The sequence below is a fragment of the Meles meles genome, chromosome 1 (assembly GCF_922984935.1).
Source record: "Meles meles chromosome 1, mMelMel3.1 paternal haplotype, whole genome shotgun sequence".
NCBI lineage: Eukaryota > Metazoa > Chordata > Mammalia > Carnivora > Mustelidae > Meles > Meles meles.
In genome coordinates, this window is record NC_060066.1 from 100,430,418 (window position 1) to 100,446,622 (window position 16,205).

The 16,205-nt window shown below is 36.4% G+C and overlaps 1 protein-coding gene across 5 annotated transcripts in view; it reads left to right on the forward strand.

Annotated features, from left to right (window-relative positions):
- The window catches only part of PCMTD1 (protein-L-isoaspartate (D-aspartate) O-methyltransferase domain containing 1), a 64,727-nt gene extending 55,341 nt beyond the window's left edge, over window positions 1-9,386 (forward strand). For all 5 annotated transcript variants that reach the window (XM_046005257.1, XM_046005247.1, XM_046005285.1 and 2 more), the window contains 2 exons: window positions 399-522; window positions 8,328-9,386. In XM_046005257.1, the coding sequence (XP_045861213.1) occupies window positions 399-522; window positions 8,328-8,695 (492 nt within the window). In that variant the 3' untranslated portion in view covers window positions 8,696-9,386. The remainder of the gene's footprint in view (window positions 1-398; window positions 523-8,327) is intronic.
- Window positions 9,387-16,205: the final 6,819 nt, after the last annotated feature.

The window sequence follows — 16,205 nt, forward strand, 5'->3', positions numbered from 1 at the left end:
GTCTCTCTGTCAAATAAATAAAATCTTAAAAAAACAAAACAAAACATGGTCTTATTAATATAGTGCTTTAACCAAGCAACAGAACTTATGTGAGACATATATTTTGGGAGCCACTAGCAGGTGTGGATTGGAATAAGACCCCTAAAAGCTATTGGATCCCAAATATAGCATGATGAGTCACTTGACTATATTTGGATATTTTATTTACATGGACTAATCTTTCATTCCTTCTGTATTACTTTATGGTAAGTATTGAAATGAAAATAATTTGGTTGCATTCAAATAGAAATGATTATAGCAACCGCTGGGGCATTTATTCCATTAAAACAAAGTTGTGACTGTAAGGTGATCACATTCCAGGATTAAGCTATTCTGTTTCTGTTTTTCCCTCTAAATAGTTAACACAAATTATGCGAACTGGACAAAATACTTGGGAAAGTAAAAATATCCTTGCTGTTTCATTTGCTCCACTTGTGCAACCAAGTAAGAATGATAATGGCAAACCAGATTCTGTAGGACTCCGTAAGTAACTGTTGGTCCTTTCCGGGTGAAATGTGACTTAGATTGTTCAACTCTTATGTTTGGGATTTAATAGACTACATAATTACGAAGAATTAAATAAATAGGCAGTAATATATTCAATAGATTTATTCAGCTTTTTTGTGGAGGCGGGTTAAAGCCCCTGCCTTGTACCAGATGATGTTAGGTGCCTTCATGGACATATGAAGAGAAGGGGCTGGTCAAAGAAAATATGAATTTATTAACTATAATTGTGAATTTACTACGTATGTTAAATTTGTTGGCATTTTCTATACAGAAGGACAGCAAATGAAAAAGCCTTTGTGAGCTGAAAAGTGCTTGGTTGTCCAAAACCAGAAACAAGTTTCAGGGTAGTTGAAGCTCATTGGCTAGAGTATAGAAGATAGATTATAAAAGACTTTTCTTAAACTGAAAGGGAAAATCAGTGTTGGTGTGGACAGAAGTAGAAAAATAGTAGACTACATAGAAGATGGTGGTAGGGGCGCCTGGGTGGCTCAGTGGTTTAAGCTGCTGCCTTCAGCTCAGGTCATGATCTCAGAGTCCTGGGATCGAGTCCCACATCGGGCTCTCTGCTCAGCAGGGAGCCTGCTTCCCTCTCACTCTCTCTGTCTGCCTCTCTGCCTACTTATGATCTCTCTCTGTCAAATAAATAAATAAAATCTTTAAAAAAAAAAAAAAAAAAAGAAGATGGTGGTAGAGGAAAAAAAGTACATAAAGTTTTCCCTTGAGTAGCTAGCTGAGTGATGGTACCATTTATGCTGTTTGCAAGACTGGCAGTGGAGTAGTTTGGAAATAGGTGTGGGAACATCAGATATTTTATTCTGGCCATGTTTGAGCTCTCTTTTGGCATGTGAAGGACAGGTAGTTGAGTAGGTATAAACCTACTGTGTAAGGGAGGTATAAATTAAGAATCCTCAATGTAAAAATGGCATTTTAAGCTATTAGAATAGATGAGAGCACTTGGGGGAGAGTGAGGAGACAGAAGAGGTGTTTATGTTGGAAACCAAGAAAAAACAGTATTTCAAGGAGAAGGGAGTAATCTGTAGCTGAAATACAAAAAAAGAGGTGAGAGTAGTAGTAATTGGTTTGTGATTTATCATGGTTTTGGAAATCAGTTTTTTAAAGTTCTGTACTAAAAATGAACTTTACCATGGTAGACTTCTTTCTATAATTTGCTTTTTTAAATGAATTTATTTCAGAGGAATCTGGCTTTATATTTAATTTTATTTTCATTTCATTTTTTTTTAAGATTTTATTTATTTATTTGACAGAGAGAAATCACAAGAGAGGCAGGCAGAGAGAGAGGAAGGGAAGCAGGCTCTCCGCTAAGCAGAGAGCCCGATGTGGGACTCGATCCCAGGACCCCCAGATCATGACCTGAGCCGAAGGCAGCGGCTTAACCCACTGAGCCACCCAGGCGCCCCTTATTTTCATTTCATTTTACCCTCTTTTGACCTTTGTGATTTTTGTGCCCTGTTTTTCCCTGTTCAGGTTCTTATCCAATGGAGAGATGGACTTGGTGGGAAGATAGCTAGGAACTGAAATGTCAGTTTTATTACCTAATCAAAGTAGGTGGGGGGATATGGCTTAGGTCTGCCCATTAAACTATTTTCTCCCTCCTGTTTTCCAACATTAGAATTACAGGTTATTTATGTCAGTTTTCTTTAACCTATATAACAGATTAGAAAGTCATAAAGAGAAGTAATGAAAACAGTTCTGTGACACTCTTTGGTCTTGACAGTGGCCTAACTTAACCATTAACTTAACTTAACCTAATGTAACCATTAGCATGATGTGTACCGGTAAGGGTACAGATGCAGAGGCCCCTATAGATCTCTGTGCATCAGTCATTTAGGTATTTTTCTTTCTAATGGACACTGTCATAGCCTGAGCATTCCTCTTTATCTGACAATTTTCCTACTTTAGTGTCCTTTTTTTTTTTTAAGATTATTTATTTATTTATTTGACAGAGAGAGAGAGAGAGAGAGATCACAGGTAGGCAGAGAGGCAGGCAGAGAGGGGTAGGGGGAAGCAGGCTCCCTGCTGAACAGAGAGCTTGATTCGAGGCTTGATCCTAGGACCCTGAGATCATGACCTGAGCCGAAGGCAGGGGCTTAACCCACTGAGCCACCCAGGCACCCCTTTAGTGTCCTTTAGAAGAGCATGGTTGTAAATGTGGTTTTACAGTGACAGAGTTAGGAATGACATGGATGATGATTGGTTATAAATGGGCAGTTTTCATTCTCTCTCAGTTTAAGGATGTCAGTACGAGCAGATCTGAATAGTTAAAAAGACTGTCCTTGGTTGGGTTGAGCAACATGACCATGAATGTAAAGTAGGGATAAATTTGGTTCAAAAGGATAAAATGGAAGACAAGCCTAAATTTAAAAAAATTCATTATGCCTCTGAAATGATCTGTCTAAATTTTCATCAGAATAATATGGTGGGGATAGAAGTAGGAAATGGCACTGCTTATGAAGGAAGATTAGCTGGAAGGGGGGGTGGTTGTTGAAGCTGAGTGTCCAGTACATGAGATTCCTTATCCTGTTAACTCTCTTGGGTATATTTGGAACTTTCTATAATAAAAAGAAAAAAAATCACCAGTTTGCGATAGCAATTTATAAAAATGAGTCAGGAATTGCGATTTTGTTAAAAAAAAAAAAAAGCTTCACTATGAATAATCACAGATGAAAATGTTCTGAAAATATTATTTGTCAAAGTTTAATAGGATGTTTGGAGAATAAGAACCAATTTTCTCTTCTGTTAAAATTGCTTTCTATTTAGAGAACATTATTTCATTACTTATAGGGGGTTAAAATAAGAATGTTACTCCCCTCCAAAAAAAAAACCACACACACACAACTAAAAACATACACATGCAAATCTTTGCCAAATGTATTTTGTAGCTATGAAATTAGCCATAATAAACAGTTACTAAACGTAATTATCACTTTCCTCAAGCTTATTTTTCTCTACTTCTATGGTATACACACTGCTCTAAGTTTAGGGCAGGCCCTTTAGAAAGGGATGAAAGGAAAAGGAAAAGGAAAAAAACTATCAACTAAATCTATCAACTAAAGAAAAATTGTTTCCTCTATACACCACCCATCGAATACTTCTTTCTGTATTCCACATGTGTGGGTGTTTCCACACCAAGCAATTCTCCAGTCCTTTGCAGACACCAAGTAGGTGTCCTATGATCTAACTCCATTCTGACACTAACCAGTGTTAGCATAGACCCTAAAGGTTAAAGGGTCCTATCCCTCAAAGCTGCCCCCTCCTCCTCCAGCTGGAGACACCAATCACAAATCAGGTTTTCATCTGTGTTTCTGATCTACTGGCTATAAATCAAACTTCCATGACCCCTTTCTAGAGTTTGATAATTTGTTGGAGTGGCTTACAGAACCCAGGAAAACAGTTTGCTTACTAGATACCAGGTTTATCATCAGAAGATTTGACACAGAAACAACCAGGTGGAATTGATGCATGGAGGAATCCCAGAAGTTCTCTGAACCCTTTCAGTTAATGCTATTTATGGAGGTTTGATTGATTAAATCATTGGCCTTTTATGATTAACTCAACCTACATCCCCTGTTCCCCCTAGTGAAAGTGCCAGTCCTCCAAGTGAATAGTTGGTTCCCCTGGCAACCAGCTCAGCATCCTCAGTCACCTTGGTGAGCCCAGCTTACCACAAGTCATCTCATTAACGTAAGCTCAGGTGTGATTGGTTATCACTTACATAATTCCAAGTGTTTTTAGAGTTCTGTGTCAGGAATGGGAAGCCAAATGTGTATTTCTTGTTACAAAATCACAAGGGATAAAAGAAACTTCAGAAATTGTGGCACTAAACCACCTTGAGTTATATGGAATAGTTGCTGGTTTTGTAGGCTAGAAAATGGCCCCAAATTATCACTTTTGTGAGTTTGACCTAAATATAATGCCTTTTTCAATCTCTGTTAATAAACAAAAGTGAAAGTACTGACTGCTGGGTTCCCTTGAAATCTGTATAGGGCCTACCTTTTGGGAAACAAATAGAGCTTGTGTGTGTGTGTGTGTTAGAGATAAATGTAATTATAATTTTGAAGTGAAAGTTTTAATTCAAATAAAATTTTAATAGCAGTCAGGATTTGCAGGATTATCTCATGACCGGAAGCATTAGAAACAAGGGAGTGTTAAAGAATAGAAAATAATGGGAGATTTTTTAATATCTACTGCTGAGAATTATGCAGAAGTTTTTTGTGTCATTCAGAAAAACTTAAATGAAGCTCATGTGGATACTATTTTAGGACTTAAGAAGAGTCTGAATCTTTTCCATTGTGGATCTAGTTTGTTCTTTATGAAGTTCACGTATTCTGACAGTTTAGGATTGAAAGATTCATCATTCTAACAGTGTCCTTGGAATGGTAGTGTTGGCAGAGGAGGAACATAATTAAGGTGTGAAAAGAGAGGACCAAAAATTTAAGAGGTTCAAGAATAAAGACCAGCCAAAAAGACGAATTTCAGCTCTATTTCTTAGTTCTTTGTAATTCCCAAAACTCTTTTTTTTTTTTTAAAGATTTTATTTATTTATTTGACAGAGAGCGATCATAAGTAGGCAGAGAGAGAGGAGGAAGCAGGCTCCCCACTGAGCAGAGAGCCGGACGCGGGACTCGATCCCACGACCCTGGGATCATGACCTGAGCCGAAGGCAGAGGCTTTAATCCACTGAGCCACCCAGGTGCCCTTCCCAAAACTCTTTTATGGATTTATTTTCCACTAGCTTCCCCTGCTTTTTCAGAGCTTTCCTCAGGCATAGGCCTTTATTCTCTGTCTACACGCCCTCTTAGGTACTCCAGGAGAAGCTGATGGCTCCCAGATTTCTGCCTCCAGCCCTGACTTTGCTCCTGAGTCCCGGAGGCATGATTCAGCTGCTTGTGTTTGGGCAGGAGCCTAGACTGTGCAGTTAAATGCCCATGTGCAGGTCCCAACTCATGTCACTTATTATGATCTCTGTGACCAGGATCAAGTTTTTCACCTCTGTCTGCTTCCTTTTCCTCACTTCATGTGAAATGTGTTATTGCCTATAACATGATGAAATGGTGATTAGTGTGTCGCTGTTGTTTTTCTTCCTGAAATCTCCAAGCAGGAATGTAATAGCCATTTCAGATTTCGCACAGAACAATTGTGCTTTTCTTCTCCCCAGCCACTCTTCCTTTCTGTCATATCAGTAATTGGCTGTTATCACCAACTAGTTGCTTGGGCCAGAAATTCTCCTATATCCAATCCCCTTCCATCCTGTCTTCAAAATGTGTTACAAATTTGTCCAGTTCTCTACATGTTTACTGGCACCCTCCCTTACTCCCATCTGCATCAGAGCGTGGTCAGATCTCAGGTGGATTACCGGAGTGTTCAGCTGGTTTCCTACTCCCTCTCTTTATGATCCATAGTCTACAGAGGAGCCTGAGTGCCATTTTCATTGCATTATGACCCTGTTTTTTAAAAACCCTTGAGTAGCTGCATGGCCAATACAAGGCACATTTACCAGTGCCTGCAAGGTCACCCATGATCATACTTCTTACCATTTTCTTCTTGCTCTGAACTTCATCTACACTAGCCTTCTTTTAGCTCCTTGAACATGCTAAGCTCATTTACCTCTTAGGGCTTTGCTATCCCCTCTGCCCCAAGGTAGTTACATGGCCGTTTCCTCATGTCATTTAGAACTTAGCCCAGGCATGACTTCCTCAGGGAGATGTTTGGACTACCCAGTCAGAAATAGTTCTACCCCCATGTTACTTTCTGTGTCTTTGGTGTTTTTTTTCCTCCTGTCCTCTTTTTCATAATTATTTTTTATCTACCCCCTCCCCCAAATACATAATCTCCATAAAAGCAAGGACTCAGTCTGAAGCATTCACTATATGTGAGTTCTTTAATAGTAGGTGCCATAGAGTTTAACACAGAGGTATTGAGTGAATGTTAAAACAGCTTAAATAGTTTTGGGAGGTAGGCAGAGCAGGTGGTTATTTTACACATTTTGACATATAAGGGAGAAGCTCTCACATGTTTTTACTTACCAGTGTTCACAACACCCCCATCATTGGCAGAAGCAGGACTTGAACTCAGATTTTTTGTGTGTTGTTTCAGTCTCCATCTCATACAGTTGGGGGCAGGCTCAGAACAAACAGTTTCTAACTAAACATGCCCAGTCTGGCTCTTTGATCTTATTTCAGATCGTTTTCTACTTTATTTGGACCAGGAGCACACAGATTCTTTTTTTTATTTTATTTTATTTTATTTTATTTTATTTTATTTTATTTTATTTATTCGACAGAGAGAAATCCAACTAGGCAGAGAGGCAGGCAGAGAGAGAGGAGGAAGCAGGCTCCCTGCGGAGCAGAGAGCCTGATGTGGGGCTCGATCCCAGGACCCTGGGATCATGACCTGAGCCGAAGGCAGAGGCTTTAACCCACTGAGCCACCCAGGCACCCCCCAGTCTGGCTCTTTGGAATTCTTTACTATTTCAGGTTTCAGTAGGGAGTTGAAAAAAGACAGTTTGAAGAAAAGGTTTTATAGTAGGCTACTTAGGTAGGTGCTGAGGTATCTTTGAATCAGTCTGAAAAGTCTCCCATGCTGGAGTTTAAAAAAAAAAAAAGAACGAACAAAAACAACACAAATTTATCTCCTGCAGGGTGTATCTAATTTATGGTAGGGTCTGGTGTTCAGAACACAGGGAGGACTCTGAGCCTTGGACAGGATGATGTACTGTGCAAGCCTAGAGTGTACAGGACCCTGTGGGGAGGACAGAGAGGGACCTCACTCCTGGAGCTTTTATAGTCTGGTGGTATAGAGATACCACATACCAGAGAGTTATTAAGGAAGGCAGGATTTCATAGGTAAAACAAAAAAGTTTGCAAGGGAAGTATCCAGAAAAGAGTACCAAAAGTGAAGAAATAAAAGCTAAATGGTGAAGATTTTTTAATGCTGTTTAACTGGAAGATGGTTATGTTCTATTTTGTTTAGGCATTTGAGGATCCTTGATGATAGTTTTATTTGTACAGGGCTGGAAATTTTGTGAGACTGGAGTTAATTTCTGTATATATAAAGTATTGGAACTGGCTACAAAGAAGAGTATGTGTTCTAGGGCTTATGCATTTATAGGTCTGTGGGAAATGGGAGTGAAAAGACAGGATAGGTTCCAACTGTGATGTGTTTGATAAAAGTAAACATCAGTAACTTAAGGAAATCTGTAGTGTGTTTTTGGGTTATTAAAGTGTTGACAGCGTGATTTCTGGTGGCCCTTCGCCTATGAACCAGTTCTATTTACCGATTTACAGAGAAAAACTGTGTGTGTGTGTGTGTGTGTGTGTGTGTGCGCGCGCATGTGAGTAATAGCTTTAAAGCTCAGACTGAAGGAGCTGTTCAAATGTTGCCTTTATTTGAGTTTTTGGAATCAGTTGTTCTCATATGATTTTCAACATCAAAAAGTGTTAAGAAAAGTACAGTATAAAATCTCTCTTTTATTCTTGTTCCCTAAGTTCTTCATTCTCATGTAGCCTATTTCTAAGTTCTTAACTTATTCTCTCAAAGAATTTTTATGCATATATATGGGGACACACATTATCTGCCTAGAAACCTTCCCAGTGTCCACAGAATTTAGAATGGTGGCTTGGCAAATAGTAGGCATCTTGAAGTCTTTGTTAGATGGAAGTCAGAGTAACTGAGAAATACTTGTTTTGTTCTGTGAGGGAATGAACAATATATAATGTTTTACTTTTTTATGTTTTGTGTGTGTGTTTGTTTTGTTTTTTTAGCCCCCTGTGCTGTCAGGAATCTCCAGGACTTGGCTCGTATTTATATTCGACGTACACTTAGAAATTTCATAAATGATGAGATGCAGGCCAAGGGGATTCCTCAGAGGGCTCCACCAAAAAGGAAAAGAAAGAGGGTTAAACAGAGAATTAATACCTATGTATTTGTGGGTAATCAGCTTATTCCTCAGCCTCTAGACAGTGAAGAGGATGAAAAAATGGAAGAAGATAACAAAGAGGAGGAAGAGAAAGATCACGGTGAAGCCCTGAAGCCCGAGGAGCCGCCTCAGAATTTACTGAGAGAAAAAATTATGAAACTGCCCCTACCTGAATCTTTAAAGGCTTACTTGACATATTTTAGAGAAAAATAACTTAGATCAAGAAGAAAGAATACCTACTGATTATTCCTTTAGCCTTGAAAATGTAGCATTTGTTAGGAGTTAAAATTCTTTTGTCAGAGCAAATTATAGTGGAAAAAGTATAACTTGTTTCTGTCTTAGTAATAAAAAATGATGTATTCAGTAATTAAAAAATCCCTTTTATAAAATATATTTTTCTTTAAATCTTGGAAAAAAATGCTGTTTTAACTCAGAGTGACTTAAAGAATGGAATGCAACAATACTCAAGATTTGTGTACTGTAAATCCTTTTCTGATTCCTTACAGATTTGTAGTGATTAGGCTTACATTTAATTTTGTATAAGGTTAAATAATTGTTAAGCATATACTGATTTTTGAATTGTAGTTGTTTTCATTTCCTGTATGAAAACTTTCTTACCTAATTAGAAAATCAAATGCTGTGTAGAACCACTTACCTTACTTTGTTGCAGTCACTATTGCTGAGTTGCTATAGTATTCCGGGCAATATATGAGTGCAATAACAATACAAATATTGAATAATTTAGCTTTAAGAAAAAAGTTTCATGGAATTCAACAGCACTGCTACTTTTGCTTTTGAATCTATTGCCAAAAGACACGGGAAATGATCTGCTTCTCTCATAGAGATTTTAAGAGCACATCAAGTGAGTATTAAATAAAAAGTATATACCTAATACAGTTCTTAATTTGTGTGTGGTCCCTTTACATTTTCAGTATTTAAAAATAACAAGGTTGTCTTATTTGCTGGAGTTTCGGAAGATAGTACATTTAGGATTGGTTTTCCTCTTATCCAGTGTACAAAGTATTTGTTTTAAAAAAGAATATCCATTGTTCTGAATGACTGTTGACAGCACAGACAGAGTAAACATGGGTAACAGCCTCTTTCTTGAGTTGTACTCAGAGGCAGGACCAGAGCAGATTTGGTCAGCAGGTGCACTTTAGCCAATAGAACCATTTAAATATTTGTCTTTGACATGTTGGAACTGATCTAGCCTACAAACGCTTTGAAACTCATCTTTGTGTAGTGTATTAGATATTCACAGGAATTGTATGTAGATGTCTTTTTGCTTTGAAAATTGTGTTCAGAATCATAGTATAATCTTTGGGACCTATGTTGTGCTCATTTAAGTTCTCATGGTGTTTGTGGGGTTGTTTTTTCTGTTTTGTTTCTTGGGTTTTTTTTTTTTGGTAAAATTATAATGATTTTCACTTTATTCTTAATATTACATACTTAAACTGTCCATCATTTGACTATTAGTTATAGCTTTATCAGGGATAAAACAGATAGTAAATGCCATTGTTGGTTTCTTTTCTTCCTACTAGGACCTGAAAACAGTCATTCCTTGTTAAGAAAGTATACAGTGTAACATATTTACTACTTAGTGTGACATGGACTATGCATTTTTGAAAAGGAAAAATTTGAGAGTATCACTACCAACAGCATCACTATTCTAGTAGTTGATCACATATGTTTAAGGAAACCCAATTGATGTATATAATAAAGGTTTATTATCTCTTGAAAGATTAACTATTAGTAATACATAGATGGTTTCAAACATCTCAACTCGGGTAATTCTACATATTTAAAACAAGTGTTTGAAATATTCTAAGTTATGAATTCTTCCAAGTAAATAAGGATATTTTAGTAATGGGAAGGATAATTTCATGGAAGGTATTTGTTTTATACCAGTGACTGGGGTTAGGGGTTAGGGTTTGGAGTTGTGTATATCTCCACAGTTTTTTTTTTAGATGATTACTAAGCTGTTACTGTTAAGAAATGTCCCATCTCATTTCTGTCAAAGAAAAAAAAAAACAGTTTTACACAATTGTCGTCTGTTGGGAATGTTCATTTTATTTTAAATTAAGTGTTTTAGAGGTTTAATATCGAGTTCCCAATGCCCACATATTTTTATCTAGCTCCCTTCCCCTGGCCACCCTCTACACATTTTGTTGGTTTTGGAGCTAGTGTCCAGTTATATAAACATAAATAATTCTTAAGTGATGATTTTACTATTCAAGAGAGAGTTTTTGTTGAGGGTATATTTGAAGATCGACTTATTCATATGGTCCCTTACTCTGTTGACCTTAGCAAAGTGTACAATAGATTTTCATGATCATTATATATTTTTTGTCATTGAAATGTGTCTTTTGTGTTTTTAAATGCATTCATTTTACAGTTGTGACTTTATTATTGATTATTATTGACTTTAAATGAAATAGAAATAAAAAATGAAAATTCAAGTGAAAAGCCCTTTTATCTATTAGTGGGAATATATTAGAATGATTAAGAATATTTTGGGTTTGTGTTTATGTTTTAATGAATTTACAGTTTTTTGAGTATGGTTAATTATGCTTTTTTAGGCAAAGAAGTAGCAAATAAAGGTTAGATAAAATTGAAATTGATGAAGAATATATTCATGGGATTTTAGCAGCCAGATAAAATGATAGAAATAATCTAATCTAGGTTTTTTCGTGTTTTGTTTTTGTTTTTGTTTTTGTTTTTTTTTGAATTTTACAGAGAGAAAGTAGGCCTAGGGAGATAGCATGATTTTCCTAAGTCAGACAGCTAGATGGAAATGGCTTGAAGTAGTTTCCAGCATCTGATAAATCCAAGAAAGCTTCAACAGCATCACTATTACCAAGAAGATCATTTAAATCTATACCTCTTACTGGTTGACACGTTTGGTTCTAGTTTTAGTAAAGAAAAAAATGTCATTAAAATAGCATACATAATGGTTAAAATACAAAAAATGTTAAATGTTGATTTCTAGCTGTTTGAGAGGATACAAATGAAGTGCAAAGCCTGAAATCATGGGAAGGTCTTGGAAAACTATTTTAAATAAACAGTTTCATATTAATTAAATTTTGTTCTCCAGTGGCCTGGCTTTCTTTTCTTTTTAATTTATAAAATCCCAATGCATCTATGACTATATGCTTGAAGTATTGTATACAGTTGTCTGTATTCAGGCATCTCATTTCCTTTTGACTGTTGACACTTCTGAAGACAGTGTAGATTTTTTTAAAATTTATTTTTATATTCAGTAGATATGAAGAATATTTAGAAGATATATGCAAAACACAAAGAATAAGTAATTCAGTGTACCTGTAAGTACATGTGTGTACCTACAGCTAGCTTTGACTACTGGCATCACCATGACTTGTGTTCCCCTTCCTAATCTCTTAATTCCACTCTGCAGTGTTCCTTTTGTGTCTATCATAACCTTGCCTTTTGCTGTAGCTTTAGCACATATGTTTGTATCTCTCAAGAATATATCACTTGGCTTCATATATACTTAACTTTATATTAATGGAATCATACTCTGTATTCTGCAGGTTATTTTTTCATGTTGCCTTTTCTGAGATTACTTTGTGTTGTAAATAGTTAGGTTGTATCCACAACTCAGTTTAATTAATCATTATACTGTTGATGGACATTTGTTACATCAGATACTTTGCTTGTCAACATTCTTAAACATGTCTTGTGACTGTATGTGTGCAAGACTCTTCACAGACTGTACATCTAGGTGTAGAATTCCTGGATCATAGAATATGTTTATATTCACTTTCACAAGGTGGTGCAAATTTATTTCCCAACATAGTTTTAACAGTGTGTGCCTTCCTGCGGAGCTTAAGCATTCCAGTTACTGCTTAACCTAACCTATATTTAATAGTGATTTTGCCTATTTAGTAATATGAAGTGTTAGAGGGGCTTTGTTACTTATTAAGGGGGTTTTGTACCTTTTTGAGTGTTTTTTTATTTTAAGTTTCCTTTCTGTGAAGTTCCCAGTAGAGTCTTTTGAAAATGTTTTATTCCTTAGTTTCTTTTAAAGAAATCGACTTGTAGGGTTCCTTTTGTAGCCTGGCTATTAACCCATTGTCAGTTATGTGTATTGCAAATATCTTTCATTAGTTTGTGGTTTCTGTTCTCATTTGTTTGTAGTGTCTTTCTTGAATTAGATTTTTCAATTTTAATTGTGTTAGATTTATCTTCACACAACTTCAGTTGTGTGAAGATGAATATGAAAATATACTGAAAATATATTTTGAAAAATAATATGAAAATATTAGCCTATATTTTCTTACAAAAGTTCTGTAATTTTTGTCTTTCACATTTAAGTCTGTAGTACACTTGCTTTTGATCTTTGTGTAAAGTGAGAAATAATACTTTCTGTTTTTATTAATTTTTTTAATTAACATATAATGTATTATTAGCCCCAGGGGTACAGGTCTGTGAATTGCCAGGTTTACACACTTCACAGACTCACCATAGCACATACACTCCCCAATGTCCATAAGCCCACCACCCTCATAATACTTTCTTTTTTCTTACTTTGTTGATCAACTGTTTCAACACCATTTTTTGAAAAGTCTCATTTTCTTCCTCTGATATGCTGTATCAACTGTCATAAATTTATGTATTTTTGTGCTTTGTGTCTAGGTTTTCTTTTCTCTTTTGTTAGTTTATGGATCCCTGTGCTAAAACTACACAGTCTTATTTACTATCGATTTATAGTAATTCTTGATTTCAATTTAAATCAATTTAAATTTCAGGAATTTCTTGGCTATTTTTGGACCATTTTACTTTGAAACACTTTAGAATCAGTTTCTCAGACTATTTATACACAGTCCATTTGGAATTACTGAGTTTATACATCAACTTGTGTGAGAACATGTTTATATGATGCAGTGTCCTCCAATCCATGAATAGGGTACTTCTCTCTTTTATTTAGATCCATTAAATGTCTTAATAAAGGTACACAATTTTGTTTGAAGCATCTTTTAATTTATGTGTAGATATTTTATACTTTTTCAATGCTGCTGTATTATTTAAAATCACACTTTGCTCCATTATTGATTTTTTTTTTTTAAGATTTATTTATTTGACAGATAGAGATTACAAGTAGGCAGAGAGGCAGGCAGAGAGAGAGGAGGAAGCAGGCTCCCCGCTAAGCAGAGAGCCCGATGCGGGGCTCGATCCCAGCACCCCGGGATCATGACCTGAGCTGAAGGCAGAGGCTTTAACCCGCTGAGCCACCCAGGCGCCCCCCATTATTGATTTTTATATATTACTTAAATCCCACTGTCTTGTGATTGTTCTAAATTTTCTACATAGACAACCAAATCATCTTTATAAAGATGGTTTATTTTTTTCCTTTGGGTTTGTGTTTGTTTTTGTTTTTGTTCATTTTGTTTTTGTTTTTGGTCAGATATGTTGGTTGGGACCTCCAGTACAGTGTTCAGTGGAAATGGTGAACAGGACCCTTATTTCTTGTTTTATTGCCCAGATACAGTCATTTTTAATAAATGGCTCGGTCTGCTTTGAAAAAATATGTATTCTGTTCTTCAGTATACTATAAATGTAATTTGAATCAAATTTTTATTGTATTTGAACCTATTCTTTTAAACTTTTTTTTGTATGCTTTTGTGATTTTCAGCAAAATCTCTCACTTTGATGGTAGAATGTCAGTTCATTGTAGTTCTTCCAGTTTTTCCTTTGTGTATTTTGATGCAGTGATGGTACACTCTAGGTTTCTTATGTCTGTCTGGTGATTTGAACCTTTAACATTACATAGAACCCCTATTTGTATCTATCCTTTTCTTCAAAGTCCATTAAAGTCCGTTTTATTTGATACTCCTATAGCTTGGGGGGGGTGCTGGTCACCTAGTGTATCTTTTAAAATTTTTATTTTAAAAGCTAATTTGGGGATACTACATCTCCAGGGAGATTTTTTATTCCCTTCCTTCCCATAGCAAGTTTGAAAAAGGCAGTTTTCCTTGTGTTCTCTGGGTGGACAGGGACAGGGTAAAGTGGATTTCCAGTTCATTCTTAATGAACTTGAGGAAAATTTAGGTTTTCCAGTTAAAACCCTCCACTTAGGAGAAGGCTTTTTCTTCTCCCTCCTGAAATCCCCAAATGTGTCTATTTTTTTATTTTATTTTATTATTTTTTTTAAAGATTATTTATTTATTTATTTGGCAGAGAGAGATCACAAGTAGGCAGAGAGGCAGGCAGAGAGAGAGAGAGAGAGAGAGAGAGAGAGGGAAGCAGGCTCCCCGCCGAGCAGAGAGCCCAATGCGGGACTCGATCCCAGGACCCTTTATTTGATAGAGACAGTGAGAGAGGGAATACAAGCAGGGGGAGTGGGAGAGGGAGAAGCAGGCCTTCTCTTCGCTGAGCAGGGAGCCTGACGTGGGGCTGGATCCCAGGACCCTGGGATCATGGCCTGAGCTGAAGGCAGACGTTTAACCGACTGAGCCACCCAGGCGCCCCCAAATGTGTCTATTTTACTTGATTAAGCAAATACCCTTCAACCTGAACCAGCCTTCAGTGTTTACTTACACTGCCAGCTTCTCATTTTTTCTTCAGTTTTGGACTCTTGTATACATGTTTAACTTACCACCTTGATGTATTTTTAAAAAATGTTTATAATACTTAACATATATAATAATACTTTTCTGCAGGAAAGTTGTCCTAAGGCATTCTAGGAAAGAATCTACAGTCTATAGTAGCTGTGTCACTCATGTGGTTCTCTGTGCCTTCCTTATAGTTCTTATCCCTGTATTCACTGGAGGTAATCAGTAGAATTTTCTCATTTATTGGAGCTTAGGTTTCTCAATAGAGAGTGTGTAGTCTCTCTTAGAAAATGCTGTATGAATACAAGCTAATATGTTTTGAACTGAAAACAATGCACATACTTGTATGCCTTGTCCATCCAAGTCCTCCAAGGCACAAGCATTGGCAGAAACAGTAATTGTAAGGCATGGAATCGAAAAGAAGAAATTAGCTTTTTTAAAAGTTTATTTTGATATTTAGACAATAAAGTAAACATGAACAATTGTCAAGCATACTTGGTTTATTTTAAAATCATTCTTCATAGTATTTTTTCTTGTGATCTGTGCATTTTAATTAATAAAACCCCACATATTGAAGTTCGAACATTTTGCCAAAAGAGGGCAGTATTCACCCACTGTAGAATGTAAGAGGACTGAAAAATTACTGGAAAGGAGAATGAATTCATTTTTCCTTATAAGGTTGATAAGCTTTGACAAAACTAGATCTATAATCATTAGATTTGTGTCCCAGTCTGGTCATCTGGGAGTTGCCTAGATTGGACCATTCCAAATTTTAATTTGTTTTTCTATTACTTTTACATTTTTTTAAAGTTCTAGTTTAGGGATAAGATTTATTTGAAAATTTTAGTCTTTAAGGATAAAACCATAAACCTTTTCTAAACACCTGCTTAGAGTGACCAAAAAACTCGTTTAAAGCATATTTATTGAAGTCTGTCTTTGTCAGTGTCCTCAGGGCCACTCTACTCAGTGACCCGTGGCTAATTAAACCTGGTAAAGAATGTGTCTTCAGCCAGTGGTGCTGCCACTGAGCCCAGCGGTGGCCCGGCCTTGTGCTACTTTACACATACGTTTGTCTATCAGTTTGTCTTCTCTGCATGGTGGTGTAGGAGTTCATGGTGTAGACGTAACAGCTTTAAATATTAAAGGAAGAA